The sequence below is a fragment of the Dicentrarchus labrax genome, unplaced genomic scaffold (genome assembly GCF_905237075.1).
Source record: "Dicentrarchus labrax unplaced genomic scaffold, dlabrax2021, whole genome shotgun sequence".
NCBI lineage: Eukaryota > Metazoa > Chordata > Actinopteri > Moronidae > Dicentrarchus > Dicentrarchus labrax.
In genome coordinates, this window is record NW_026136706.1 from 6,728,585 (window position 1) to 6,756,200 (window position 27,616).

Here is a 27,616-nt window from a genome sequence, read left to right on the forward strand (position 1 = left end):
AAGCTTGTGTGCTTACTAATCTGACAATCTGGGCCGTTAATTCCTATAAAATATACGACAGACATTTTACTCAGAACTCACCGGCAGACCTGGTTTACCAGTTGGGCCTTGTGGGCCTTGTGGTCCTCCAAAACGTGGGTCATAATATCCACCACCACCAGGCTCTCCCTTTTCTCCCTTCCCACCTGTTTCTCCACGCTCTCCCTTCAGTTCATTCTGTTGGAAACAGTTTAACATTATGAAGACGTTTCGTCTTACCAGGAGAGCATACTGATGAAACCGACTGACTGTGGAGTACGGATAAGCTACTTTACCTTGAATGTGTAAATATCAAAATTAGAGGATGTTCCTGGAAAAAAACAAAGGTTTTAGTAATTAAGTACTTATAATTCACTTTAAAACAGTCCTCATCTCAGCAGATATGTATGCAGTAATGGCACAGCATGTATAGTTTATACAAACTAGGATTTACCTGGGATTCCTGGAAGTCCTGGATCACCACGCTCTCCTTTTTCCCCTTTATTTTCTAAAACAAAACATAATTTGTAACATTAGACACAATATCCCACAGGTGCATCTGACCTCGGCACTGTAAAACTGTTAGCACCGTGTGTCACCGGCAGTGATGTCCTGTGTTATAGCAAGTCATTCTTCAAATCTAGAAAGACTTGACAGCTTAATCTCTTGACAATAAAGTGTATATCCCCTTCAGGCTGAGGCAGCTGGATCAAACTGAAATTAAGATAGAACTGTTTATCTCTGCAGACACTTTAAACCCTTTCCAAATCTCTCTTCCTTGACTGGCACGTTTGCTTAACTTCTCCATTCTGATCCCTCTCTATCTTACAGTATTGTGTGTTGGTGAAAATGACAAACTGTGTGTGTGTTGGGGGTCATTACCTGGGTAATTCCTTGAAGTGTCATCATAGCGCTGTAGACAGGGAGAAAAAAAAGCACAATTAAGTCATTCCCAGCGACAACAGAGGAAAAGATTTGTCTGTTTATGCTAAAGTATCAAATTAACAACTGACTCACTAGTTTCCAAACAGCAGAACAAAAGCACCAGATAATGATGACTTAATGTCTTGATGTTAGGTCTCTGTAAATAATTTTATAAGGAGTACGCTCTTGACCTGCTCTATTTGAAGTGTCCTGAGATAACTTCTGTTATGAATTGACGATATACAAATAAAATTGAATTGAATAAATGACTCAAATATGATACAGTTTAGCTCTCAGCCATATCCCAGTGAAAATGACTATGCAAAAATGCTGATTCCCACACCAATCGAGAGTCATATCGCAATATCTGTCAATATAATCACAATATGATTGTTTTTACCATATGGTGAAGCGCTAATAAATGTAAAAAAAAAAAAGTCAATTGTTTGAGATTTGGGACCTCATGTACTCACGTTGAAGCGGTCTAAGGGAATAGCTGGCCCAGGGGGTCCGGGTGGTCCGGGTGGTCCTGGTTGGCCAGGGACTCCCTGATGAAAACACATTTATTCACTCTCTTACTGTTTGTTGTGCAAATGCAGAAGGATTGTGGTGACATTGCAGACATACCATCATTAACATAGATGGACAGTATTTATTTTTGACACAGTGATTGCTAGCACTGATGTACACATTGGTATGTTCTTGATGTTAGAGCATTCTCCTAGCAAACAACAAGTCTGAGAAATGTACAGCTTAGTACACAACAGCAGACATTTGGTAAATTAAACTGCGGTTGTGCTTTTGAAACCCAAGACTGTTAGATCAGTCTATCTAAAGCATTGGTAATGATATAAACACTTACTGGGTAGCCATAGCCAGAACCAACTGCTGTGTCTCCTTTCTCACCCTTGTATCCGTTTACACCAGGGCGACCCTGAAGAGAGAAAGTCGTTGATTAATATTTTCCTACACTGAACAGAAACACTGCTATTTAAATGTAACTACAGCAATGTACAATAGGTCAGCAAAATGTAATGAATGGTACTTAGTATAAACAGAAAAGTATTTATATGTAAATAAACCAACACAAGACAGCAATGAATGGGTACTTACGGGTCTTCCAGGCATTCCAATTTCACCCTTTAATCCAGGAGGCCCATACTGGCCCTACAACAGTAAATCATGACATAAAAGACAGTGTAAGCTGAAGAAAATGCTCCTTTAGTTAAAAACTGTATCGGTACATGAGTGTAGAAAAACACTTACAGAGGGTCCAACAGGTCCAGGAGGTCCTCTGTCTCCCTACAGGCATGGTGAAGGAAAGAGATTTCAGTTTCAACAACATGATAAAGACAACCGTAACAGAGAACACAAAAAGCTTGAATACAGACCATCAGCAGGGCACAACAGACAACAAAGTTAGACATGAAAAGTAGTAATATTTACTACAGAGGTGAGGTGTGTGTCAGTGTGTTTTTATTTGTATTTGATTTATTGCGTGAGAGTGAGAGAGACGAGACAGAAATACATCCAGTCAAATGCACTGAGACTCACCTTCAGACCTGATAGCCCTTCCAGAGACAGGAGACTTCCATCGGGTCCGACTATTAAGCCCGGCTCACCTTTCTCACCCTGAACAGCAGCAACGAGACAACACACTCAATTACAGATGTGTCTTAATGATGAGGAGTGGCTAAATTAACAGCTGAACAAATGCACAACAAAAGACTTTACCTTCACACCGTAGCCTGTAGGACCGGGGTCTCCTCTGTCACCCTTTGGTCCAATAGGGCCCTGCAGGATAAAGACAATAAATATGAGATTTATTAACTAACAAGAGGACAGAGTAACAGTCATTTGGCAACAAGAAGGTCTTTGTTCCTCTAGATCAATTTAAGTCCACATGCTGAGCCAATATATTAATCTCTGTTTAGATATTGAGTGTAGAAATTAGCAGATGAGATGTTGTGGGCTCATTTGAGTAGACGCAGTGCCAATATAACTGTACAGAGCTCAGTTTTGTGGATGCCAGACTTTACTATTATCTGGAGGCATAATGAGAATTTGAAAGAAATTGCGTTTGAATTGATCGGAGTGTAAAAAAAACGGTCTCTTATTTTTGCCTGTGAAGCAGTTTGCTTCCAGGTCGTCGATCAGAGATGTGTTGTGCATGTGAAGAGGTTTTTTACAGTGTTACAAAGCGAGAGCAATACAGGCCTGATAGATCTATATGAATGAAGATTAAAATTAAAGAGACACTCCCTAATTCAAATGTGAACAAAAGACGCACCGCTCACATCAAAACTGAGCATACAGAATTTGAACCTGTAATTAAATGAAAAGGCCAAAAGCAACAATCAATTGATCCCACCAGAAAGTATTGTCTGTGAAGACCAAGCTTGATGTGGCTTATTAATCAACACCATAGAGCTCCACTGTTGTCCAAAATAGTTTTACTCCTGTTTAAGTAACCTTTTTTAAAAGTAAACCATGATTTTAAATCTGAAGTATTTCTCCATAACATTAAATATCCATTACGTAATGTGCAATAATCACAGTTACATTTAAAACACAAAAATGTACTACTTAATCAGATTAGTTTAAATGGGCTTTGACTAAGAATAGACTGGCAACATAAGTAAAGACCCCAACTACTTACAGTTGTAAAGTACCAACAAGCATATTGTGGTTAGTTTTTGTCTTTTCATGAAATAATAATAATAACAAAAAAGTAGGAAGAATATAATATAGAGTAGATATATTATATATATATATACAGTCCATGTACAGCTAAATACACTTTACATTCATGGTGCTAATAAGGGCAAGGTGCATTAATTATATAACACAGGGAGACTTACAGGGAATCCAGCTTGACCAGGTAAACCAGGTCCTCCCTGTACAGGAAAACATAATACATTTTTACATTAAGCTTCATTCACTCATTTGTTTCTACTGGCTTTATAATTACCAAAACTGTTCAAGCAAATCCACACACAACTTATTCTGGTCTGGATTTGTCTGAACTCCTTTTAAAATGTAGTTTGTGAAGTAAGAGCAGCTTTCACTCAGTGTAGATGAACTGTATGCAGCTCTGGTAAAACAGAGGGGTTTGTTGTTATATTTGATGAAAGGTAACAACCCTGTGTTCTCATAAAGTTTGCCACACACAGTCAGCACTGATGTGTCTTTTAAACAGTGTCTCTGTAATTGCCCGAACACACAAAAGGACAAGTTAGAATAGTGCATCTTCTGTCGTTCCAGTGTGAACTTTTTAAAAAGATGGCAAAAAGAGGAGGAAGCCTGATGTGAATACAAAAACTGTACTATACATGTAAAAAAGACACATTATCAGCTACAATCTCAAACACCACGTTGTATTTGTTATTTTGCTGTGTTTTGGTATCGGTATTGCTATGGAAACAAGAATACAAACCTGAGGACCAGCACTGCCAACGGCACCGTCCGACTGTAGTGACATAAAGAGAATGAGGTTAATTGTACACAATTACTCATTAAAACTGCAGATTGCACGTTTTATTACTCACATTGCCAGATGTCTGGTAGATGATTTGTCCTGGTGGGCCGGGTGGGCCGGGTGGACCTGGGTGTCCGGTTCCATCTCGACCTTGGTCACCCTAAAACAACACACACACAGCTATATTATATAAATAACCATCCCACTTAGTAAGACATCAAAGACCAGACCAGAAAAGTAGGATGTATTTTTCTATTGATATTAAATAAAGAATATATAGAAACTACAAAGATATATTAACTAAGTAGAAAGAAATCAGATGGCGTGCATATTGCAGTACAACATTGGATCAGCATCTTACAGACAGTTGCTTTGTAGTGAATATTGTGTATAAATGAACAGATATTCAGGTTAAAAACGATACTGACCCTCTCTCCTTTGTCACCTCTGTCACCCTTTGGTCCCTGTAAAATGAAGAAGAATGAGACAAAAGATACCTGAAAGCACGGTATTTACAATACCTGCTTCATAAAGGTCTGATAAAGGACAAGAGGAACAACCTTCTTATTCACTGAAAGTTGAAAACAATAAAATAACTGCTTGTATTCTGATATATTATTGATTGATAAACCTGATGATAAATTAAAAATATTATAGATTTTTCATAAGCACCTCAACATCTTTTGAAAAGTGGGCAAAATATATAAACTTCATTTGTCACAAAAGGTTATTAAATGCACATGAAAATGAGATATTAATGTTCTTAATTCAAAACTGGTTACACACAATTTCAATTTCATTTCATTTAATGGCTGTATTGACAAAATAATCTTAACGCAAGATCAATTTACTAGCCACAGAACTGCCTCTAACTGTCAGTGGATGGAGTTTGCCCAGTCGTCATCATGTAACCAAAGTGTGGTTAACAACTGAGCCCGTCTCCATGACAACTGAACACATTTCATCCACTAATACAGACGTGACATACAACTGAAAACTCTGGAAAAGGCTAGTAAGTGGACCTTTTTTAATTAAACTATCCAAAGCTAAGTGAACTGTGTTGTAACCTGTTCTGTACTGCTGGGAACAGCAACAGGAGTCAGGATGTACATGATGATTGTACTGTTCCCACAACGCTCTGATTCATCACCCAAGTTTCAAACATCTAAGTATGACATCATCTCTGTAACATTATGACTTCTCATAAGAGGGATCTAGAGGGGAATCCTTCTTTTACCTGAGGTCCAGGGAAGCCATCCAATCCCGGCTGTCCGTCTCTTCCTACAGAGCCTTCATTGCCCTTCTGACCTGGTAGACCAGGGAACCCAGGTTTTCCCTGCAGAGGTACATTGAAGTTACACCAGTGAAGATTTCAATTCAGCGAAAAAACACAAAGAAAGTTTGCTTGCAACTATTATCCAATTAAAAATCAAGACCCAAGTCTGCAGCCACCGCCATCACGTGGTGGTGGACCAAACCTGAGCTGAAACACCAGCGAAAAATGGATTGCTGTGTTGCTACGAGTTTCATACATCCAATCAGGATAAATCTATACTATCCTTTTGTGTGCTTGTATTGTTTCTATTATTCCTGTTTCTGTTTAGAGCACATAGCCCTCCCACCATAGATTTCCCCTCAAGAATCAATTAAGCTGCAGCTTATTTTTCTCAACCCCGACTGTTTATGAACCAAAAAACGTGAAATGACAGCAAAGGATAGTAGCAAGGATAAGTCCACTGTCAATAAACCAAACCTGAATGTTAAATAAACTCATTAAGACGTGGGGGAGGACAAGGGCTAAACACTCGCCGGTTGCCTTAGAGACCTAGCTTCAGTCGCAGGTAACTGTACCTCAGGTTTGTTTGTGTGTTGACACTAATTTCACATGCTCAAAATAAGACCCTTTTAACCAATAATTTGCTTTAAAAGTACAGGTGAGTTGAAAAGGAGGGCAAAAGGACCAGTTTATGATAGATTACTGGAATAATTATGTTACTTACTGGAAGTCCAGGCAAGCCAGGAGGACCCTGAAAGCAAACACAATTGCCTTGATTATCTTCAAGCTCAAGTCTGTCTTCCTCATGCATTTGCAACTTCGTACTAAAAATTATTGGAGCTGTTCCAGTTAAATATTCATGTAAAATATAGACCTGTACAAAATACATTCCTTGTTGTTTTTATTAGAAACACTGACATTTTGTACTCAGATCATCCACAGAATGTATGACAGCAAGGCTGAATATGATTCAGCTTTACCCAAAACAGTTAAAGAAATGTATTAAAAATGTGTACACATGTTTACCTTGTTGTTTTTTTCCAGATATTGCTACCATGAATACTACTTAATGTAGATAACCAGTCACTGTTGTTGTGCCTGTAGCATTTCTTGGTAAATACTGTTAAGTAAGCTACACCAAAGCTCTTATTTTAGCTGCTCTCAAAGCAAGACAAACTGCACTTAAGTGACAGTATGAAACAATCGCCATCTTGCACCTAATGTTTGTGTGGCTTGACCACAATTTCAAGCTGCTGATCAGACCTGGGATCAGAGACTTACTCTGGGTATCTGATCTCATCTGAAGTATTTATTCAATATACAGTACTGACCTGACTTCCTTCTGGTCCTCTGACGCCAGGAAGTCCATTGGAGAAAACTCCACCAGAGCCTTCCATGTCGTCCTTTAAAACACCAACAAAGATATTAGGACAAAGCTCAACTGCAGAGATAACATTTTGTATTTTCTGTTTCTTTTACTGTGAGATTTTTTTCCTACTCTACCAAAAAATAATAGAGAACTTACAAATCCAACACGATAACTTGGTCCAGGAGGCCCGGGAGGTCCAGGTTGCCCAACAGGTCCCATCGGTCCAGGCAGACCAGCCAGTCCAGCCTCTCCTGGTGTTCCTGGTAAACCAGGGTTTCCTTGATTTCCCTGTAGGATGGAATGACAGTAGTACAGAATAAATAAATACCAACCATAAAAAATACAGATAAGGATTTCATATCGAATGAAGTGTATCTAAGCGTGGAAAGGTCGTGTGGATTTTTTAAATTAATTATCAGGAATCTCAAGCATCCTAAACAAAACTACTAATACCTGTGTCATGCAGCATTTAGTTACTAGTAATGAGCACATAATATCACACCCATGCTCATTGTTCTGGGACCAAATTCAGACGTCATCAAATGTTAAACTAAACCATAGCCAGCACTGAGATTAAACTTTAAGTCATGTCTGTAGCTGACAATATTTGACAAACATTTGCATATTGTTAGAAGACACAAATCCCCTTTGATGGCTGATGTGCTAGAGCCCAGTTACCTGCAGATGGGAAGGCTTAGGAAAGTAGGAGGAGGATAAAAAGTGAGGCAGCAGATTGGTGAGAAAAGAAAGGTGGGAGCTTGGCTGGAGAAATGAAAGGGATGAGAAAAGCTTTAGAAATAGTTGGATGAAAGTTGATGTATCATTCTAGTTAACGAATGGGTACCATTACACAGTTGTGGTGTTCCAAGAGTACGCCACCAACTTGGACGTAAATTCATGCACTTTCTTCTCAGGAATACAATATGTCTTATGCATTTGCATTTGGTTGTGGTTTGGAGTGTAGGTCTCACTGTGAAGCTGCTGAAGGTACAATTGGAAAACAAATAATTATAATTTAAAAAAGGTAATAAATCCGCACCTTCTCTCCAACTGCTCCTGGAAGACCGAGCTCGCCTGCATCACCCTAGCGTAACAAAATGAGTAGGACAAAACACGTTAATAGAAATGCCAGGTAGAGTCGAACTGAAACTTAAATCCTCCTTCCGTTTTATGTGAGGTAATGGGTAGTAACCTCTGGGTGGGCGGTTTCCATTAGCAGCAGTTAACCAGCATTGCTAGATGTCGTGCTACTGAATGGAACAACATATGTACATTACGGCCTAGATATTTTGATACAAGCTGTTTTTTTCACCTAGCTATTGTGTTTGTTATGTACAATTAGCAATGTACTGCATCCCTTTATAACATTTAACATTGACTAATACTATAGAGTTGTTAAGTTTGCTTTTACCTCTGAAAGTTAGCAATTGAGACTAACTCGCTTCCACTCAAAAGGGAGCTAGTTAGTTAGCCTATATTGCTCATTTTAGCCCTTATTCCCACTTGCCACACCCACTTACTTTTTGTTTAAAAAAACAAACAAAAAGGCTATATATATATATATACACTTATTTTTTTAACACACGTATCGATCAGAACTAGGTATCGGTATCAGGAAGGAGAAAATAGTATCACTACTGACTGCCTGTGTGGTTGCTGGAATTCAGATGATATTATGTACTATAATAGAGTCCGCCCACGCTTAAATTACAAGCACAAATATTGTCAACAAATATCAAAAATATATCCACTTACTTTTAGCAAAACAAAATTTTAATTTTCAGTACAACTGTAAATTACATCTCAAGTTTACACTATGACCGCTATTGACAGGCACTCTGGCTTCAGTTCTAGAGATCAGATTTTGTTCGTCTTTATAGAGGATTATTTTCACAAGGTCATTACCTTTACTCCATTGAGACCAGGACGTCCTGGGAGGCCATCAGTACCCGGCAAACCAGGCAAGCCCTAGAAGCCAAAAGATTTGGTTCAGATATATAGTAAATATGGATTTGATTAGACTACAGTCATTATAATCACGATTCAGACAGTTTGAGACACATACAGGTTGACCAGGCGCTCCGTCCTTTCCTGGTGGTCCGAATGCCCCAGAACTTGATCCTGTGCCTGCTGTAGAGGGACCAGGAGGACCGGGGGGACCAGGAGGACCAGGTAGGCCAGGAAGTCCCTACAACAACAAAAAAATCTAATCCTTTCACAGATATTTACAGATATCTATGATACTGGTTACAGTCTTAAAACAACAACAAAGGTGATGCCCTCTACTATATTTCAAATTTTGACTCTTCTCACCCGAATAGATTCCAAATCAGGGAAACCGGAGCCTTCCATGTCCACAAAAGTCTGAAATGCATTCAAAATCAGTTTTATTCAACAAATGATTTACAAAGACAGGCAGTCATGGGGATGCAAGTTGGGTACAATACAGCATGTGACTGAGGCCAAGATTAACTCACAGATCTGAGTCCTGGTCCTGGAGGTCCTGGAGGCCCTGGGGGTCCCCTGGGGCCAGGCTGACCCTCTCCACGGTCTCCCTGTATGCAAGCAACTCATTAAGACACTTTTCTATTTTATACCTTCTGTTTTATTTTGTACATTTTTGGTAATGTAACTGAGCATCTAACCTTATCTCCTTTAGGTCCAGCGTCCCCTGGGGTTCCTGGGAAGCCTGGAGGTCCCTCAGGACCCTGTGATGAGGAAACAATAATGTTAGGGCACTAGAGGTTGTCGTGGTGTTAATAGGGTTAAAGTTAAAGTGAGTATTCTTCATAATGTGCAGGAAAAAAGGAACAACTTACAGTTTTTCCATCCTCACCGGGATCACCCTGTGAGATTGAAATAAAGAAATAACTCCTCTGAAACACTACTTTCAATTATAATTCATAATTAAAAAGGATAATAGGAGTTTCATTACAACGTTGCCACTAACAGCACACAACAGAAAAGATGTGCTTCAGTATAACAAAAAAAGAAACTGTGACAAATACAGGAGATCTTGGTTCAACATCTGTTGCAATCAGTGTTTTCATGTAAAGAATGGAACTGTAGTATACTAACTGGCTCTCCATCAGCTCCAGGTGGTCCATGGGGGCCTGGGGCACCTGGTGGTCCAGCTGGCCCTCGGGGTCCGGGGACTCTGGAAGCAACTGAGCCATCACCGCCGACTGCAAACTCAGTTGCGGGCCCTGGAGGGCCGGGGGAACCGGGAGGACCAGAAGGGCCGGGCTCTCCCTTCGTTCCTTGGTAGCCAAAGCCTGCATTACCCTGTTGATAAAGAAGCATCGGTGTTAACGGAGATTGTGATTAAACAAGAGGAATTAAACATGTAAGCTTTTCCATAGCTGTCAGTTTAAGGTGTATCCGTTTTATCTTTTAACTTTACTTACTAAATTAACCCCGATCAATTCCCTTATTTTAACATTGTAGTGTTGAACCACTAGTTTCACTGAGATCATTGCTCTGTTTGTACAAGACATCTCTCACATCAAAGTATGGAACGGGTGATTTCGATGAGGAAGACCAACAGTCCTTCTTTATGGTTGACTAACCAACACGTCTCTGCTGTATAACTTTCCTTCTCTATGAGTCAAATCAAAAAGCCAAAAGTCGGCCAAAAACATTTGATCTCTAACTTACCTTTGCTCCTTTTTCTCCCGGTTCTCCCTGAAAATTAAAAGAAGAAACAAAAGCCAAGTGAGTGCCAACAGCTTCACTGGGAGGGTGGCACCAGTGGAAATCAGATTCTGCTCAATTAAACAGACACAAATGTCTGTTAATAGGAAGAAATCTGTTTTAGTAACACCAGCCTCTATAACTATTTCTAACAGTAATCCAATCAGAATCAGAAATACATTAATAATCCCAGGGGGAAATTACTTTCGTACTCCAGATGTAATAGACATATAATATATTAAGAATATATATAAATATATATATATATATATATATATATATTAAGGTTAAAATCGACCCTAAACATCCTCATAAATATACCTTAAACTAATTGGAATATAAATGAAACTTTTGTTGGTCAATAGAAATAAGTTTGTCCTGGTTTGTGTTTCAACATGTTTATATTAAATACTAATTATAGTTTGTATTTTCCTTTTTTTTTTCTTTGTATCCGTTTTTTTTGTTTTGTTTTTTCTGTTTTCCTGGTCTCATTTATATTTGGACAAGTGTATTAAGTGTATGTTAGTAATTAAAATCAGTGTGAGATCAACCATTAAGTCGTCACTTTAGAGGATTTTTCTTAATTTTTAATCATTGTGATAACATTTGGCCTTCATAAGACAACATAACTACACACACAACTTATACTTAAATGTAGAATATGTAATGAAAATAAAAAAGGCTTGACATTACACTGTATATGCTTTACAGGATTTATTATTTTAATTAGGACTTGCAGCTCCCTCTAGTGTTCTTTGGGGGCATTTTACCAAAGCTCATATCACTGTTGTGACTACCCCTGCTCCTGTCCTTGCTCACGCTTTAACAACTAACTCACTGCCCACTGCAACCTTCAGAAGGCCAAACTAGGTTAAAAAAAAGTTTTCTTGCATCATCAGTGGCAAAGATTACTTCTAATTCGAGTATTCCATCCACTCTCAAATTAGAATATTATAAAAGGTCCAAACCTTCTCTCCACGGGATCCACCCCGTGAACTGGAGCCAAAGCCAGTTTCTCCCTTCGGCCCAATTGGACCCCTGTCTCCTCTCTCTCCTTTATCCCCTCGGTCACCCTTTTCTCCTCTAGCCCCAGCTGCCCCTGAAAACAACGACAAAGGACAGAGTCATTAATACCCTCATGAAAAGACCTTTCAAAAATGATTAATGATTGTATCCCATATCCCAAACAATAAACAGGACATTTCCTGCACCCAAAAGAAGAGTAGAAAAGAGGAAAAGAAAATGACTTTTTGCTTGATGGAGCAAGAATCCCAGTGTGCACGGCTGTAATTTAAAGGCCATGTGAAGGTTCTGAGGTAACTGAATACACCTTCCCACACCTGCATGCACTACCATCCTGAGATTTATGTTCTGGTGTGAGTTGAGTTGCCCTTAAACTCTTCCCACTGAATGTGTCAGTTTCAGTGGAGCTTGTATGAAATGCAAGCCACTTCATCAGTTTTGCAGAAGTCGCCCATCTCCAACACTGCTGACATGCACAGAAACGTACGTCCTCTTCAAAGCTCTTTTTATTAGAGTTTAGCAACGGAAAAATGCTTCCCATGCCTCTGAATGGATACATAAGCACCAAAAAAAACTGATGCCACATGTCTTAGCATTACTAGCCCAAACTAATATGCAATACTAGTCCTGCTCGTCCAATCCTGGGTTTTTTTTAAGCAATACAAATCTACGTGAAGATTTATCAAAATTATTTTTCCTATCCTTTTTCCCATTTTCTCTCGCACTGTGTCTGTTTTCCTCTCTCAATTGAGCTCTTCTAGTTTTCTCTCTTTGGATATATTTTTTGGGGGGATTACAGCCTGAACGGCCCAATTTTCCACCCCCCTGGCTTATAACACGTCCACCACCCTGCATGAATTCAAAAGCAAAAAGTATACAGATTCATGCATTCTTGTGCTTGTGTGCTTTTGAAATCCATGTGAGGTCCTGCATGAGGAGTACACAAGACACCAGGCAGAACGTCAGACCAGAAAACCAAAAGGAAATCAGGAGATTTGGATGCTCGTCTCTGTGTTTTTAACCCCTCTCGACCCACCTGGTGACCCAGGAAGTCCGGGCCTGGACTCCACAGAAACTGAAACGTGCTCTGAGTCGCTTGCTGAACACAACGCAAAAGACAGTGTTAAATGAAGTCTTCAGATTAACACTATTTCAAAGTCACTAACATGGATGCTCTGGGACATGAGGTAAGCTCCTTTGTTTTGGTCCATTCACTTATGATTGCTTTTTCTTGAGTCTGGTAGGGCTACTGTTTTCAGTACGATCAACAAGGGACTTTTTAAGCATTTAAAAACATGTGGTAAGTGTGGTTTATTTAATTGTAATCACTAGTAAAAAGCCACAATTCAGAAAACCTAAAGTTACCTAGATACAGTAGCATCAGAATACTGAATATATTGTGATTTACAGGTGCTTTAACATACACTGATGTACAACCTATGTTCAATCTCAAGCTCTGTAACTGCAAGTAATCATAAAAAGTAATATTTTATCCACTTTGACACCCCCAACAAGATGCTGTGTCTTTGCCTTACAATTGATGCAAGCACTGCACATTCTAAAAATACAGTATAGTAGGTGTGCGCTGACCTTTTTCTAGTCTTCATCCCAGTTTCATAAGTTTTCATGGTGAAAGTCAGTTTTTGAAGATGCAGTGCTAAAGATAGTTTTTGCTATAAGACAAAAACCTTTCTCTGTCATGAACCCCTCCATCCATGATCCATCAGAGACGTACATCTTTGTATTTAGCATTAGTTTTGATGCTTTATTAAAGTTAGGTTCACAGGAAATGTAATATTGTCCATTCAATATGTTTGTAGACTTGTTTAGCAGCAAACAACATTGTGCCTCAAAATATCAAATTTAGGCCTGCTTATTTTTGATATGTGTAATTCATGCCACGACCAACAGATGGTGCCAAAGTACAATTTTTTTTTTTTAAAGCTTATACATAGTGGCTTTGAGGTTGTTCTTTTTACATTACACCAGTTATTAAGTCATCTTTATCCCTGAACATGAATATTTTCTGCTCCTGCAGTGACAATTATTAATCTTAATGTAATTCACACAGAATCACCTACACTGACAGTTCAGTGCTCATCACAACTTCCAACCCTTACACTGCATTCATCTTTATGTCCACTAGATGGAGACATTTGTCAGTGAATCTGTTTGTAGCCAGCTCTAAAGAGCTCAGCCATGCATTCAAGGAATCTGAACTCTGTAGCACCATGCGCCGCCACACGTATTCCAGACCCTTCAGTCAGCATGTGGAAGTACAACATCTATTTTCCATCATTGAAAATAAAATAAAAAATGTATGGAAGACAGGTATATGTGCAAAACAGCAAGGGGCAGATCCAAAAGCATCTGTAATAACAGCTGTGCAGAAAAAAGTACGCTAAACGTTTTGACGGACAAAACTCCGTCAAGTTCAGAAATAATACAGAAACACAACCAATATTCCATCTCAAGTTAGTGTTGATCTCTCTCTGCTAGTACAACAGTCTAACTTAAGGACTGTGAGTGATATTTAACTGTGTCCAGATAAACTCACCTGTTTCTCTTGCAACTGACACCTCCTCCAACCTGGTCAGTGGTGGCTGCTGAATGGGCCGGGAAGATGGAGTGGTAGTCTGCAGAAAAATAACACGCAACAGAGAGATGCATATTTAAAAAGGGCAATGAGTGACATTTACTGGAAGCCGCACTGAGCCTACTCTAGATTTTATGGCTCCGTTTCAACTGGTTTCCCCCCTACATTGAAGAGCCCTGAAAACATTGTTAGAAACATGTCAGTGCATGGGCAGAAAGTCAGGCTTGTTAATGTTAATCCTAAACAATCCTAACAAAAACAATTCATGTTTCTTTTAAAACGTGATTGAGTCAACATGTATACTGTTTTGTTTTTTTTTCTTTTGGCAAATTGTTACTGTTCGCAGTAATTACAGTTTATATGCTAATCGCTGTCAGACATCTCCTGCCTGGGCCCTATTGCAAAACTCCTCCTTATGTGAACATTAAGGCTCTCAGGAAACACGGCCCCAGTTGCAAAATGTCATTACCCAGAGTAACAGCGACACCCAGCGTACAATAACTGAGCTTGTTGACAACACGAATGACGTACACCAACCTTTGTGGGTATCAATTTGTGTGCATTTGTGCATGTGTAAAACATTTTATAGCTGCCACTCTAAAACCCCATGTACCTGCAGCTAACCTTGTAAAACCACATGATCAAATAAAAGGGGCTGAATTTAGAGAAGGACGTGGTGTTTGTGTGTGTACTCCCTCATCAGATTTCTGCTCAACTATTCTTTTCTTCTTGTCTTTTTATAACATGTTTTTACCCTACAGTGTAAATTGTTTTGTGGACAAAGTTAAGACAGGTCAGCCTCCAGTCTGCCATCAATCTCCAATCACTAACAAACACAGCGGGACTGACAGAAGCAACAGGAGTAACTGAAGGTTGGGGGAAGTGGGGTCACTTCTGCTCCCAAACTGCCTTTGGCTTAAAAGGAGAGAGGGGGAGGAAATAATACAAATACACCCCCCCCCCATCTATAGCTCATTCTTCACCGGTGACACACCTCGAATTGTCACCTGTGGAATTCTGGCGAGGAGTGGGATAAAGAATGTAGGGGAGGGGGTAGCTGAAGGAGCAATTGAAGCCAGTGTTGATGATTAACCACCTTCCTCTCTGGGAAACTATTCTCCCCCCCTGTGTTGCACGGCACTGGCTATGCTAAGAATTTGGCAAGACCACTATTGACTCCTCTAAGCTGATATATGTATTAATGTGATAAAGAATACCCTGCTTGTTCACTCCTTCACCTATCCATCATAGCCAGGGCTGACGGGTGGGAGGCTCCGATCTTTAGAACATAGTGTTGATGGATTTGAACCACACAACCCCCTAAATCTAAGAGCAGGTATGCATCTCCCTCGGCAATGAACGTATTCCACCTCTGCAGCAGAAAAAAAGGGTGTTTTTTTTCAGTGCATGCTTCTTTGTGATTGGCCTAAGGATGAAAGAAAACAGTCTGCAACCAACCATGGTTAGACTCTCACTTTATCTGATAATAAAGTGGAATCAGGTTTTGAAAAACACATTTTCCCTTTTCCCCAAACATTGCTGCGTTTTCAATAAGACTTAATTAAATGCAAACATTGCCACTTAGCTTCAGTTAGCTACTTGGTATTTTGAATTACAAAAAGAAAAGGCTCCTTTCCCACCACTTTTGCAAATTGAAGATGCAATCCATTAAAAACAATCCATTAAAAACAGAACCTAATGGAGTCTTAACAGCATTTTCCCAGGACTATAAATGAATAAAGTAATCAAGTAGAGTATTAGGTAATCTCAGTAGAATGTTTTACAAGTGGAACTACAAACCTAAAGAGCAATCTAATAGATTACAAAGTATTTTTAAAGAGACATTTTTCAACCAAATCATACAAAGAAGAAAAATATGTTCACTCAAACTATTCAGTACTAGTTCACTTAACTTAATATTTTAAAGCAATGGTCACCCTTATAATTATGTTAAGACAACTTTTTATTTTTTACAGTGTATGAATACTTTTACAGTATAATGTAGTGCTCTGTCTGCTCTGTACCTGACACGGGGATTTAATTTTAAATGTCAGATGGATATAGATTTATAGATGATAAAAACACACAGTCACAGACTCTGGTCATTTGTTTATAACATCACAAAGATTAGCTTAGATCGACTGATGGGCTCACAGGCTCGTGTCATGATTCAATTTAACTCGGTTCAAATGGATTTTATTGGATTGCACTCTGACATTATGATGTGAAGCGTCCTGGCTGTGTTTACGAGACGCATGAACAATTACGCGCAAGTGACAGGTGTGTTGCAGTGATTCTAATGTGTCTTTTCAGCAGTTAATTAGCAGCATTAATCATGAAGCTGTAAGAGCATTTATACAGACACATTTAATTAGATATTGTTATTGCAAATTCCTCATATTGGCAGTCGCTCCCTCCAACAGGGCGGGTGGCGATGTGCTGGAGAGGAGGTCAGACTATTGAGCTACTCATTTATGTGTATAGACAAATTCATTTTGTAATTAAATGACTTTAAATTTTTAATCCTAATTTTATTCTGGTGCAAGCAGTTGTAACTGAAAGTGTGCATTAGATTATGGAAAGGTTCAAACATCCTGGTTATGTTAATAATTATCTATGACATTTGGCATAACTCCAAAAGGCACAACTACATTCAGTGGATCAGTTTTTATTATATACAAGTCTCTATATGGGTCACTGAGTCACATCTCCTCAGCTTATTGCCCTAAAGTCAAAAGTCCAAGTCAAATCCATAACATTGTTCAAACTAAAGAATTTACTAAAGTTTTAGTTTTTTCCTTCATTAATCTGAGAAAATATAATTTCAATTGATTTTTAGGTCTTTCTTAACATGATGGACATTACAGACAACAACTACGTGGCTGTGAAATATCTGAAACAATCATTTCCATCACATCCAGTTAGAATTATTCTCCTGAAACATTTCCTCTTTGGGCTTCACGCTGTAGGGGACACTGAGAGACTCTCTCTCTGCCATCTATCACCATGAATTCCAGGATGACAAAATGGAAAGTTACACTTATACAACTCTCCCTCTCTAACTTGTCTGTGCCAAGACTTGCCTTAATTGCACTGGTTGGACAATTGTGCAGAGTGTAGGTTTCGACTTTTTCAGAGATCAGATGGAAAAACGTCGGTAGGTAGGAATTAGATGCCAGCTGTTGTCTTTTACGTTACATTGCATATTACGTGACGCTAATAAATGCCTACTGAACAGATGGAAAAGCCCCTTGTAAATGTTGCAGAGCATCAAGGCAGAGTATAAGGCAATAATGATGGAGAGACTTCCGACTTGAGGTACCTGACCCAGCCCTCCCCGTCTCCTTCCCGAACTTTCTTTCCACCTCTGTCAGTTCCTGTACAGGGCTGATTGAGAAACCAGTCGGAATAACAAAACCTTGAGGCGGGGGGGCCTCTGACTTGGATCAGATCGAGTCCAAAGTGACATCTGGTTTTTCTAACTCTCCACTGTAATTGCGAGTGGGAGTGCATGCACGCACAGAGTCGGGGGGGGCAGGGCGGAGGTAGTGCTGCATTTCAGCCTGCGTGTCTATCTTTGAGGGTGGGAAGATGTGAGTGGGTGTCTGTGGAATCTGATTGTGTGTGAGTGTGAGAGAGACAGGAAGCAGAGAGAGGAAGACAGGACGACAAAAGGTGAGGAGATAGAGGGAGTGACAAAAGGAGAGATGGAGGGAAGACACCGAAAGTACATTCAATGATTTGGAGAGCTTACACAGGTCACTGGGAAAAGACAGTGGGGAGCAGAGGGATGAGTACATGGAACAGCGCGGATGTACAGGTGCATCGTGGGTAAGATATTTTATCTGTCAGCCTTCTGCGATATCTGTTAGGTTAGGCCTTCATCCAAGTGATAAGTCTACAGCTACTATCCAGAACACTCACACCTCACCTGACACCAGGTTTAAGCACTTTATGCTGAAGAACTAACATCCATCCAATTCTTCTTGCCGGCCTTACTTTCTATTTGGACAGCTATAAAATAGCAAATAAAACTACAATACATTTTCAACCAAAGATTTTAATATTAACTCCTAAACTTTTGAAAGGCTCGGTTTTAACTCTCCAAGGTCATTTCCTTTCCCGTCTGACAAGAGGAAACTTTCTATGTAAAAAGTCTTTGTCCCCAAATGTATACGACAGAAGCGGCTCAATTTCCAGACATCAACTCAGCAGTTTTTAATCTCTCCAGAGGGATGAGTATTCACTCATTTATACCGAGTAACCTGAGACATCAGTGGTGTATGTAACACTAGGATGACTCAGTTTGCAGAGGCACGGTCTGCTGCTAATAGTTTTTGTCGGCCAGGTATACATGTCTGGCATGATCAGCTGTTCCAATCCTTAAGGAACAAAGCATTTTTCATGAATTCTTCTTCTCACTCCCCTATGCACTCCTGATGTACCATTTTGCATCACACTTGTTTAATTCCAGAGCAATTTCCCATAATGTTTCAATATAATATAAGTTTCCCTTTATTAATCCCATAGGGAACTTCATTCTATGCAAACACAGGGAGAACATGCAAACACCAGACAGAAAGGCCCTGCCCCAGCCAGGATTCAACCCAGGACCTTCTTGCTGTGAGGTGACATTGCTAACCACTGAGCCACTGTACCGCCAATATAATGTATCAAGAATAATAAGGGCAGCACAATAACTGGAAGGAATAGTACCGTTATCAATAACTCATTAAAATGAGGAGAAACAAACGACAACAGCTGATGAATATTGTCAAACCTCTGTAATAGGTTAAAGAGCTCAATAACAAATAGAAGTTACATACCGTCCATCTATGTCTCTCCGCGGGTGGTTTTGGGGGTCTGGTTTCCTCATCACCACTTCCTTCACCTGAAGCCTGAGGAGACCAATCATACATTTTAAATTTAACAAAAAATGTTGTTTGTTTTATTCAGTGCATTGAATCACGTTGTTTTAAGTGTGTGTGTTCTCCTTGTATCGTGTGTGTCATGAACTCTACTTATATTCTTAGAATCTATAAAGGAATTAAGCAATTTATGGCAGTGTTTTATATGCTATTTGTGGTCAGTGTGGTAGTATTATTGGCCTACTTTAGTTGTCTGTATCGTCTTTATTTCTGCAAATGTGTTTTCTAAGCCACCTTCTTTGCCAGCTCTCTCTTGAAACAGATATTTTAATCTCAATGAGCCTTTTACCTTGTTAAATTAAGGTGTAATCTAATACTCTCTAAACTGTCAGTACTCTAAGTCTTAGTGCTTATGTCATTAAGTCAAATGCTGCTATATGTGTTTTATCAGACAATATACAACACCGTAAGTAGGTCTCATACTTCAAAGCTTGTTGGTAATTCAATATGTTGTATGTGTCCTCTATACAGGAAAACAGCTGTGTGTGAGGTTATCATTTGAGATAAAAGACACATCCTGGAATCAGAAACCTGTCATTTCCACATGGTATGTGATTTCCCATCTAATCCAAGCAACATCTAAAAGATCTGATGACAACGAGCGGTAAAATCTTGAACATTATTCTGTCAGTAAGTACGAGGATTTGGTGTTGTCAGCAGGCAGAACAGCTGCAAAGGGCCAATGTTTTACTAAATAACATTAAAGGCTGCTGGTGGGCTGCAGCGAGGCACCTGTGTTTGTTTGTGGGTGGTCAGGGTCAGCAGTGAAACGGCTGCTGACAGAATCTTATCTGTTACAGATTTACTATTGGTAATAAGTGATGCAACATGCTGGAATAAATCGCCATGTCCTGCAGTTATAGCACAACATTTCAGTCACATGTAGTCAGTTATCTTTAAAATGTGATTAGTTGTCACTCACCACATCTGAGTCATCTCCTTCCTCTTCACAGTGCCTCTCAGCAGCACGGGGGTCTCCCACCACCCTCAGCTCACTGATTACCCCCTGTGGTCAAACAAAGACACGTTGTTCTGATGTTTACACACACACATGCACACACAATATGTCTCACTTTCAACATACAAATACAGATGCTGATCTCTGAACTTGCTGTTAAAGGTTTTTGGGTGAATTCCCCCTTTCCGCAAAAATCCGAGGGGCCATTGATGTCTCCGATTTTAGCCCGCGCCTGTGAAGTGCCACTATCTCTGTCCCACGCACACGATCTGACACATGTTCCCACACAGGATACTCACACAGATAGCATGAATGCTATCTGACTGCCTATCAAAGGGCCATTAGCTATTTGAAGTTGGCTCTTTGGGACATATTTATGTCCTGAGAAAAAAGTTTAATGGATTTTTTAAGAGAGCTTTGAAGATAAATAGTGAAGGCTCTTCGGCATTTAAACTCTCTTCTTTACACGGGCTTTTAACAGTTCTACTGATGTCCTTTCTTGTACTCTTTTTTTGTAACTTGTACAATGTTTAGTTGACATGGGATGATCTTTTTCAAATTGCAAATTGCCTTAGATCTTCACAATAAATCGTAGATCCTATGCATGAAAAGGACTAAACTGTGCAGTACATCCTTACTAGTGATGGGTAATGAGAAAAAGAGACATCTGCTAAACAAATCCTATTTCAAAATGGACTGCTTATTTTATAAATACATAGTGTAAATATTTAGATGCAAAAGAAGCTTGCCGAGTCTTGATTTGATTAGAGAAATTAAATTCACAAGACCTCTCTGGCTTAGGGCCATGCTAGGGTCAACAAAAAGCACATGGTCAACAAGTCCTAAAAGAAATAACAGGGTTGGGTTACTTTTTCCAAATAAGCAGTTTATAAAATATAAAATATTTTTTGACAAAATATCCATCCACAAGAAAATACATGGGCTTGTGTCATAAGAAAACAGAAACACTTTAAACACTGTGCCGTAGAGTTACAAAGTGGTTTACAACAAAATAAGCAGCTGTCTTCAAACGCAGCAATAAAAAAGATTCAAACAAGTGTTACAGCTGAGAAAGGGGGGCGAGAGATGAGCTGAGCAAACACTCAAAACTTTACTGCAAGGGCTTGGAGTCAGATTGGAAGACGTGTAAATATTTATTTCTGTTTTATTTAACAATATAATCATTGTTATTAAAAGATACTTGTTAGCTGTGGATGGGACGAATATCCACCTTTTGTTCGGGCTCGTCTGTAAGTTAGTCAAAGGTGCTTTCTCTCTGTATGGCTTCATGGCCTCAATTCAGTATTATTAACAGAACAGGGAGGTTATTCATGTCCATAAGCAGCAAGACTCCATACCTGGCAACACTGAACAGTGAAAACAGCAAAGTAAAGCATCACTGTCAAGTTAAAGAGTAACTCAAATGGAGAAAGACAACAAGGTCATCGGGGAGGTTGTGTATTTCTATCTATTGATAGTAACTGAATCGCTTCCATATAGTGACACAGTAACGTCTCTTCAATAGAGTCCAAAAAGCCATTTTTCCCCCCAGAGTCTAAAGGTGATTAATGAGGACATAAAACACAAACCATACATTACTGATTGCAACAAAGCAATAGAGTGTCTTACAATGCTTTTACAAATGCAGTTTTTTCCTAAATTTTTATATTTTGATTTGTGCAAGAAAAAATATGGACTGTACCTACAGCTCTTGGCCTATCTTTTAAAATAATCAGTTGCACAGAAGCAGGATGAACAATTCTCACTGACAGTACGCCTGCAGTTGCATGTTTTCTCCATGCAGATAGCCATGGGCGAACTACTATAACCCTTTAACAGCAACAAGGTCAACAGTTGTTGCGGTCAACTGCCTGGATTTACAGCAGTCAAATGACTGAAGTTAATTATCCCAACTGTGAGGGCTTCCAATTATTTGCAGACTACTCCCAAGAAGACTACGAGGTGATCTAGACATTTATGTTGTGGTTTAGAGTAGGCCAATTTGAGCAATCAAATCATATGAGACTTATTCAGCCAAGATGTTTCACATGACTTACTATGGGAAACCAAAACACAATACTGCACTTCTCCAAATCTTCCTGCAGTAGGAGTCTCATCACAGTTTTAGAGAGAAGTAGTTGGGGAATGTTAGATGAGCAGCTCTTCTCCAACTCCAACACAATAAATAGTTTGATTTATTCAGTGCAGAGGCTCTTCAAATAATTTCTTCATCTACTGTGAATGCTTTTAAAATAAATACAGTATATCTTTATAAATCGTTCAATTTTCTGATTTATGTGCCTCAATATTGTTTGGTCTGAAACAGACGAGAGTGTGTACGTACCAGAAACTTTTCAGAATCAGCTCCTCCAGCTTGCCCGACAAAGACCCCAGCACCGACCTCCAGCTCCATCTCATCCGGGGATCTCTCAATGCGCATCACCTGAGGGTCTGTATCACAGTTGAGGTAGAACATCACCTTGTCATCCCTCACAGCGATGGCAAAACTAGTCCAGACATCCCTCATGGAGGGCACAAGGAACCTGGCCGCCTCATACGACTGCTGTGAGTCGGGTTCTGTGTAATACAGGATGACATTCTGCTTGCCGCCCTGCACATCTGACAGTTTAACACCCACATACATAATCTTCTGTGAGGCATCTGTGATGGAGAAGATGACACCTCCCTTGTTAGAGGTGGGTTTCAGGTTGAAGATGAGGGAAAAGTCTCGGTAGAATGGGCTTGGCAGGTGGGCACGGGCCAGCTGACCTGTGTTGGCATCGGGGCCAAAAACATATCCAGGACTGAGGTCGGACCCATAGACCCGGGTGATCTCGTTTGGAGGAGGATCCCCAATCAGCTGTAGCAGGGAGACTCCAGTGTCTTCTAGAGGGGGAGAGAAAAAGGATGTGAGGCCACAATGCACATGAAATCTATTGGAGGTTAGAAGGGAGGGCTGCATGGCAAGGTATAATGTTAGACCAGGCTGTATTAGGCTGCTGGGGGTTGACTTAAAGTGAATGGATGCAGGAACAACTGCGGTTACTTGCATAGGTCATCATTCTGCTAGAATAAAACCAAAAATCAACAGCATAATTGGTCAATGATTTTTTTTCTCTATCAAAAGTAATGTAAAAAGCATCAACACAGTTCATAAAATGTTACCACAACTGACTCCAACCAAACTGTAAGCTTTTTTGAGAGGCACTGGTACAGCGACTCTGCTCAGGGGACCATAAATAAATAAACCATTTTTACAACTTCTAGACCGAAATACGGAAAAGATTGCCATCCCCAAAAAAGGCAAGGGATAGGCCCTTTGAGACCAAGAAAAGAAAATCACTTTAGCAGGCATTGCAAGGAAACTTCTACTTCCTAAACTAAACTAAAGGGAGATGTAAAGGCACAGTCTAGGAGATGCAGTCCAAGACGTGTGTTGAGAGATTTAAGGATTATTATTTCATGTAGTGTTACTGAGGTCTGCTCCAAAGTTTCAGGAGAGCTAAAAGCAAGATGAAAACGTGGAGCTGTAGCCACTCGATGGGTTTCCTGCAAAACTCTACTGCAGAAAATCACATCAACAAACCTAAACTATTCAAATGGGAAATTATATGCATTTCAAAACTTTGAAATTGTCTCTACTTTTGACCACTGATCGATCTACTATGCCCAGAATAGTATAACTACGGATATCTATGCATCACATTCCCGAAGACACACAAAAAATGCGAAAAGCTCCACAGGTTCGTGTGACATCTGCTAAATGTCACTGCTGCAGGGCACTCAGGGACCAACAGCTGGGCCTCCTGCATATCTTTGCTCTCTCTCCCATCACCCTGGGTGACTCTGGCGGGGTCAGTGCATAATAATTGGGGCATTTAAGAAATACAACGAGCACAAAGAGCTATGTGTATTCATTCACAGACATGGTAGAGACACTAGCATCACAGTTGAAAATAAACCTTTTTGCTTTGGTCAAAAATAAATGTGTCTTTGCGTTAAAAAGAAAAATAACTGTTTTGGGAGAAGACTTAGTTTGTAGTTTTTGGTGCTTTGAAGAAATGCTTTGGTTTACCACCTGGTGACTAATGTGCAAGCTCTATTGCTCGGTTCAAAGCCTCCCCACTGCCCTGAGTGCTGGAGATCAGTGGTGTCTGCAGTTGGCTTTGTTGAGAGCTTAAACACACGAGGTGTTTAGCTGAACCCAAGGTCCTGCTTTCTGTTGTACAACCATAAACACAAGTCTGAATATTCTGGATATCTGTCTGAGAACTAAAGAGGCTTTCATTAGAGTCTGAGTTAACAGACAACTCAGTCAAGCTGTAACAGGACTGCAATAAAAATACTTTCCAGTATCAATTATGCAGTTCCCCTCTGCACCAATCAGAGAGACAATTCTTAGGAAGTTTTATCACTAAACAGACTCTAATTATAATATGTACTTATTACGTATCTGTTTTAATATGTACTTAATTCAAGATGTGCCAGAAATACCAACCAAATCTGGAAACATTTAGATGAGTGATGCAAATGTAAACTAATTTAAAAGTCTTCTGCTAGATGCCTACATTAGTTAGCTGTACAAATAACATACATAACATGTAGCATGCATAAATCTAAAGCCAGTTCGAAAAGGAGTCAATAGGTGGATAACTGTCTATTAATATCTACATACAAAAGATACTACAAATGTTGCAAAAATCTTGAGACAAACATCCTAGAAGAACTTGAGAGATCCTGAGAGAAACAAGACCTTAAAAAAACAGCTATGTTCTACCTAAATTCCAAGGTTCAGAACATCTTAGGTAGATTGCGCATCCTTCCTTTAAGGATGGCAGTTAACAATAAACCGTCATTTGCACCAGGCCAACCAGATGTTTACTCTGATAATATCAGAATGAGAAACCTCAAGGGTCTCTCTTCAGTGGGCCTGTGCTCGCATGTCTGAACCTGGCTCCCACTTAAGAGCCCGATTTCTACCAGAGTAGGGTTGAAAAAGGCAAAACTTCGGAAAAAACTGTAGTAATTTAGTGGGGAAATCCATCATGTGGGAAGACACAATTTTAATTTGTAATCCTCCTGTTACGTTTGCTCAAGCTGACGTGAGCTATCTTTAAAGCAGAAACACTTCATAACTGAGCATGTATTGCTCTTTTGGTAGTGAAATATAATGAGAATGATTTGGATGACAATGTTTTTATTAGCTCCAACTCACTCTCTTCAATAATTTGCAAAAGTTAGTTTTTAGCTTATTTATATATAGAGATTTTATTTTTAGGCCTTTCTGAGAGCAATGAGAAGAATTTGAAACATGCAATTTGTTCAGCATAAGTAGCAGCTGGTCATAAAAAATATTTGATTTGTGTGAAGATTAAACTTCAAGGTCTATAATAAGTTGGAATGTGAGGCACATCTCTCAAACAGAGCCTGATTGTCTGTCAGCACGCAGCATGTATGACCATCTCTTACTCCCATAATTCAAACATCTGATTTTCTTATGCATCTGCCAAATGAACAGCAGACATCCTCACACGTGCTCTCATGTTCCAAGCTTCCCAAACCCCTCATTAGTGAAACATCTTACCTATTAGTCATCACTCATGCCAACCAGATGTGCACTCTTTTGGACTATGTTCAGAATTTACCAAAAAGAAAAAAACATCCGTGTGAACCAGACGGTGATCAAACACTCAATGCTGTTACTACATTTCTAAAAAAAGTACCATGATGTAATTGTGCCACATTAAGAAAAAAGAAACCTTGCAAATGCAAATAAAGACAATTTCATTGCCGGATGTAAAGCAGATTAAAAGATTTGACCTGCTTTAGGCCTGCAAAGGAATGCTTTTGCTGAAGCCTGTTCAATGTGCCTGCAATGTCAGCAAAGGGCCAACCGGTCATTCCTTCTCAGAGATCAAAAATTGTTGGGTATACAAAAGGTTCACCATTAGCATTTTAAGTGCAATCTCAATTCAGGTTTTCCAAATAGCTTTTGTTAACCAATGACAGCTTCAAGGCCAATTGGGCATAAAAAGGTCTGTTGATGAATGGAGCAGTGCTGGATTTATGGTGCTAGTTTGTCTTGTCGAGAAGGTCGCTTACTGACCAGGAACGCTGCGCTTTTATATTTCCTTACATTCCAGGATGGGGTACCAGAGTTTGTAATACCCTGTTGATAAAGCTATATATACAGTCTGAGACTGTATACACAGCTTTTGGAAGTAAAGGATCATGTATAATCCATGGGAAAACATTTAAACATCTGGACAGTCCCAGAAAACTTTGTTTCTCTGACTATGTTCCATCACCATTTAAAACATCCCTTGAGGCCTGCTGACTAGGACAATGATCTCTCTCTCACACTGCAAAGGAGCTCATCAGTGGTCTGACCTGTGTTTGGAGTGTCAGAGTTCCCCTCTGGAGACATGAAAATTACTATGCAAGCATAAGCTATGTCTGTAAGGCTTGTCAGCCAATTGATTTAAATGTGAAGTCAATTAGGTCATGATATGGTAGCTGTGTTTGCTTTCTGCTTATTTGAACCCTGTTTGATCTTGTGGTTTCATGTCTGGTTAGTTACATGGTTGAAGAAAGTTATTCATTAAGCGTATAATGTCATATCATTACCATTATCATCATTCATGTTCATCTATAGAGGCATATACATGTCTATTGTTTTTTTCTTGTCTGATCTAATGTAATGTCTAATCACAAAACTGAGAACCAAAAATGAACACAGGATGTTTTGAATATCAAGGTATATATCAACGCCATGAATACATTTTACTTTCTGCAAAAGACATTCTGTGAACCTGATGATGCAGAATCCTCGGAAAAAGATATCAAACAAAAAACCACATCATAGACCAGGAAGGATATTTCATGTTGGCTCGCCCTGAAGACTGAGCTGTAATTCGGAAACCACAAAAAGGAAGATTGGTCTACCACAAGCTGTGCACTTCACTCTTTGGGGAAGGAGTAATATGATACTGTTTAAGTTCTCTACCTGTAGGTGACAAACTTTTAAGGCAACATGCAGGGTGTAAACAAACCCTTTGCCACATACTGCTAGCTTCATAGCTTTTTGTAAGCTTGGGAAGAATATAGTATGTATGATATTCACAGAGGCACAGTGGAAAGGCTTCTAAATAGGTTTAGAGCTCATTCATAATGCTGAGACAGTATGGCTCTCCTTTAGAAACAAAACTTTGGGCTATTATCCAGCTCAAGACATCCCTGTGCTCCATCAATGTGTTTTGCCTCATCAGTTCTTGTTTTGTACTAATGCAACACAAACCAGAGGGGGCAATGAGTTTCTGGCAGCAAAGAAGTTGGACTACACTGTGCCCATAA

The 27,616-nt window shown here is 39.5% G+C and overlaps 1 protein-coding gene and 1 long non-coding RNA gene across 8 annotated transcripts in view; one reads left to right on the forward strand and one right to left on the reverse strand.

Annotated features, from left to right (window-relative positions):
- col18a1a (collagen type XVIII alpha 1 chain a) overlaps positions 1 to 27,616 on the reverse strand; it is a 71,468-nt gene that overhangs the window by 4,533 nt on the left and 39,319 nt on the right. For 3 of the 7 annotated variants that reach the window (XM_051403987.1, XM_051403982.1, XM_051403980.1), the window contains 33 exons: positions 22,608 to 23,146; positions 20,228 to 20,311; positions 19,204 to 19,275; positions 14,339 to 14,417; positions 12,818 to 12,880; positions 11,727 to 11,857; positions 10,723 to 10,749; positions 10,144 to 10,350; positions 9,885 to 9,911; positions 9,711 to 9,773; positions 9,543 to 9,620; positions 9,379 to 9,429; positions 9,131 to 9,253; positions 8,971 to 9,033; positions 8,105 to 8,149; positions 7,222 to 7,353; positions 7,028 to 7,099; positions 6,421 to 6,447; positions 5,658 to 5,756; positions 4,849 to 4,884; positions 4,491 to 4,580; positions 4,379 to 4,411; positions 3,804 to 3,839; positions 2,677 to 2,736; positions 2,497 to 2,574; positions 2,209 to 2,244; positions 2,056 to 2,109; positions 1,805 to 1,876; positions 1,416 to 1,490; positions 901 to 931; positions 473 to 526; positions 315 to 349; positions 82 to 216 (listed from right to left, as the gene is read on the reverse strand). In XM_051403987.1, coding sequence (XP_051259947.1) covers positions 82 to 216; positions 315 to 349; positions 473 to 526; positions 901 to 931; positions 1,416 to 1,490; positions 1,805 to 1,876; positions 2,056 to 2,109; positions 2,209 to 2,244; positions 2,497 to 2,574; positions 2,677 to 2,736; positions 3,804 to 3,839; positions 4,379 to 4,411; positions 4,491 to 4,580; positions 4,849 to 4,884; positions 5,658 to 5,756; positions 6,421 to 6,447; positions 7,028 to 7,099; positions 7,222 to 7,353; positions 8,105 to 8,149; positions 8,971 to 9,033; positions 9,131 to 9,253; positions 9,379 to 9,429; positions 9,543 to 9,620; positions 9,711 to 9,773; positions 9,885 to 9,911; positions 10,144 to 10,350; positions 10,723 to 10,749; positions 11,727 to 11,857; positions 12,818 to 12,880; positions 14,339 to 14,417; positions 19,204 to 19,275; positions 20,228 to 20,311; positions 22,608 to 23,146 — 2,807 coding nt within the window. Of the gene's footprint in view, positions 1 to 81; positions 217 to 314; positions 350 to 472; positions 527 to 900; positions 932 to 1,415; positions 1,491 to 1,804; positions 1,877 to 2,055; positions 2,110 to 2,208; positions 2,245 to 2,496; positions 2,575 to 2,676; positions 2,737 to 3,803; positions 3,840 to 4,378; positions 4,412 to 4,490; positions 4,581 to 4,848; positions 4,885 to 5,657; positions 5,757 to 6,420; positions 6,448 to 7,027; positions 7,100 to 7,221; positions 7,354 to 8,104; positions 8,150 to 8,970; positions 9,034 to 9,130; positions 9,254 to 9,378; positions 9,430 to 9,542; positions 9,621 to 9,710; positions 9,774 to 9,884; positions 9,912 to 10,143; positions 10,351 to 10,722; positions 10,750 to 11,726; positions 11,858 to 12,817; positions 12,881 to 14,338; positions 14,418 to 19,203; positions 19,276 to 20,227; positions 20,312 to 22,607; positions 23,150 to 27,616 lie in introns of all 7 variants that reach the window. The other 4 variants (XM_051403986.1, XM_051403981.1, XM_051403979.1 and 1 more) reach the window with 2 other exon arrangements.
- LOC127365662 (uncharacterized) lies at positions 17,973 to 19,890 on the forward strand. Its single transcript, XR_007885241.1, has 3 exons — positions 17,973 to 18,208; positions 18,908 to 19,005; positions 19,777 to 19,890. It is a non-coding gene; the product is annotated as an uncharacterized LOC127365662 (long non-coding RNA).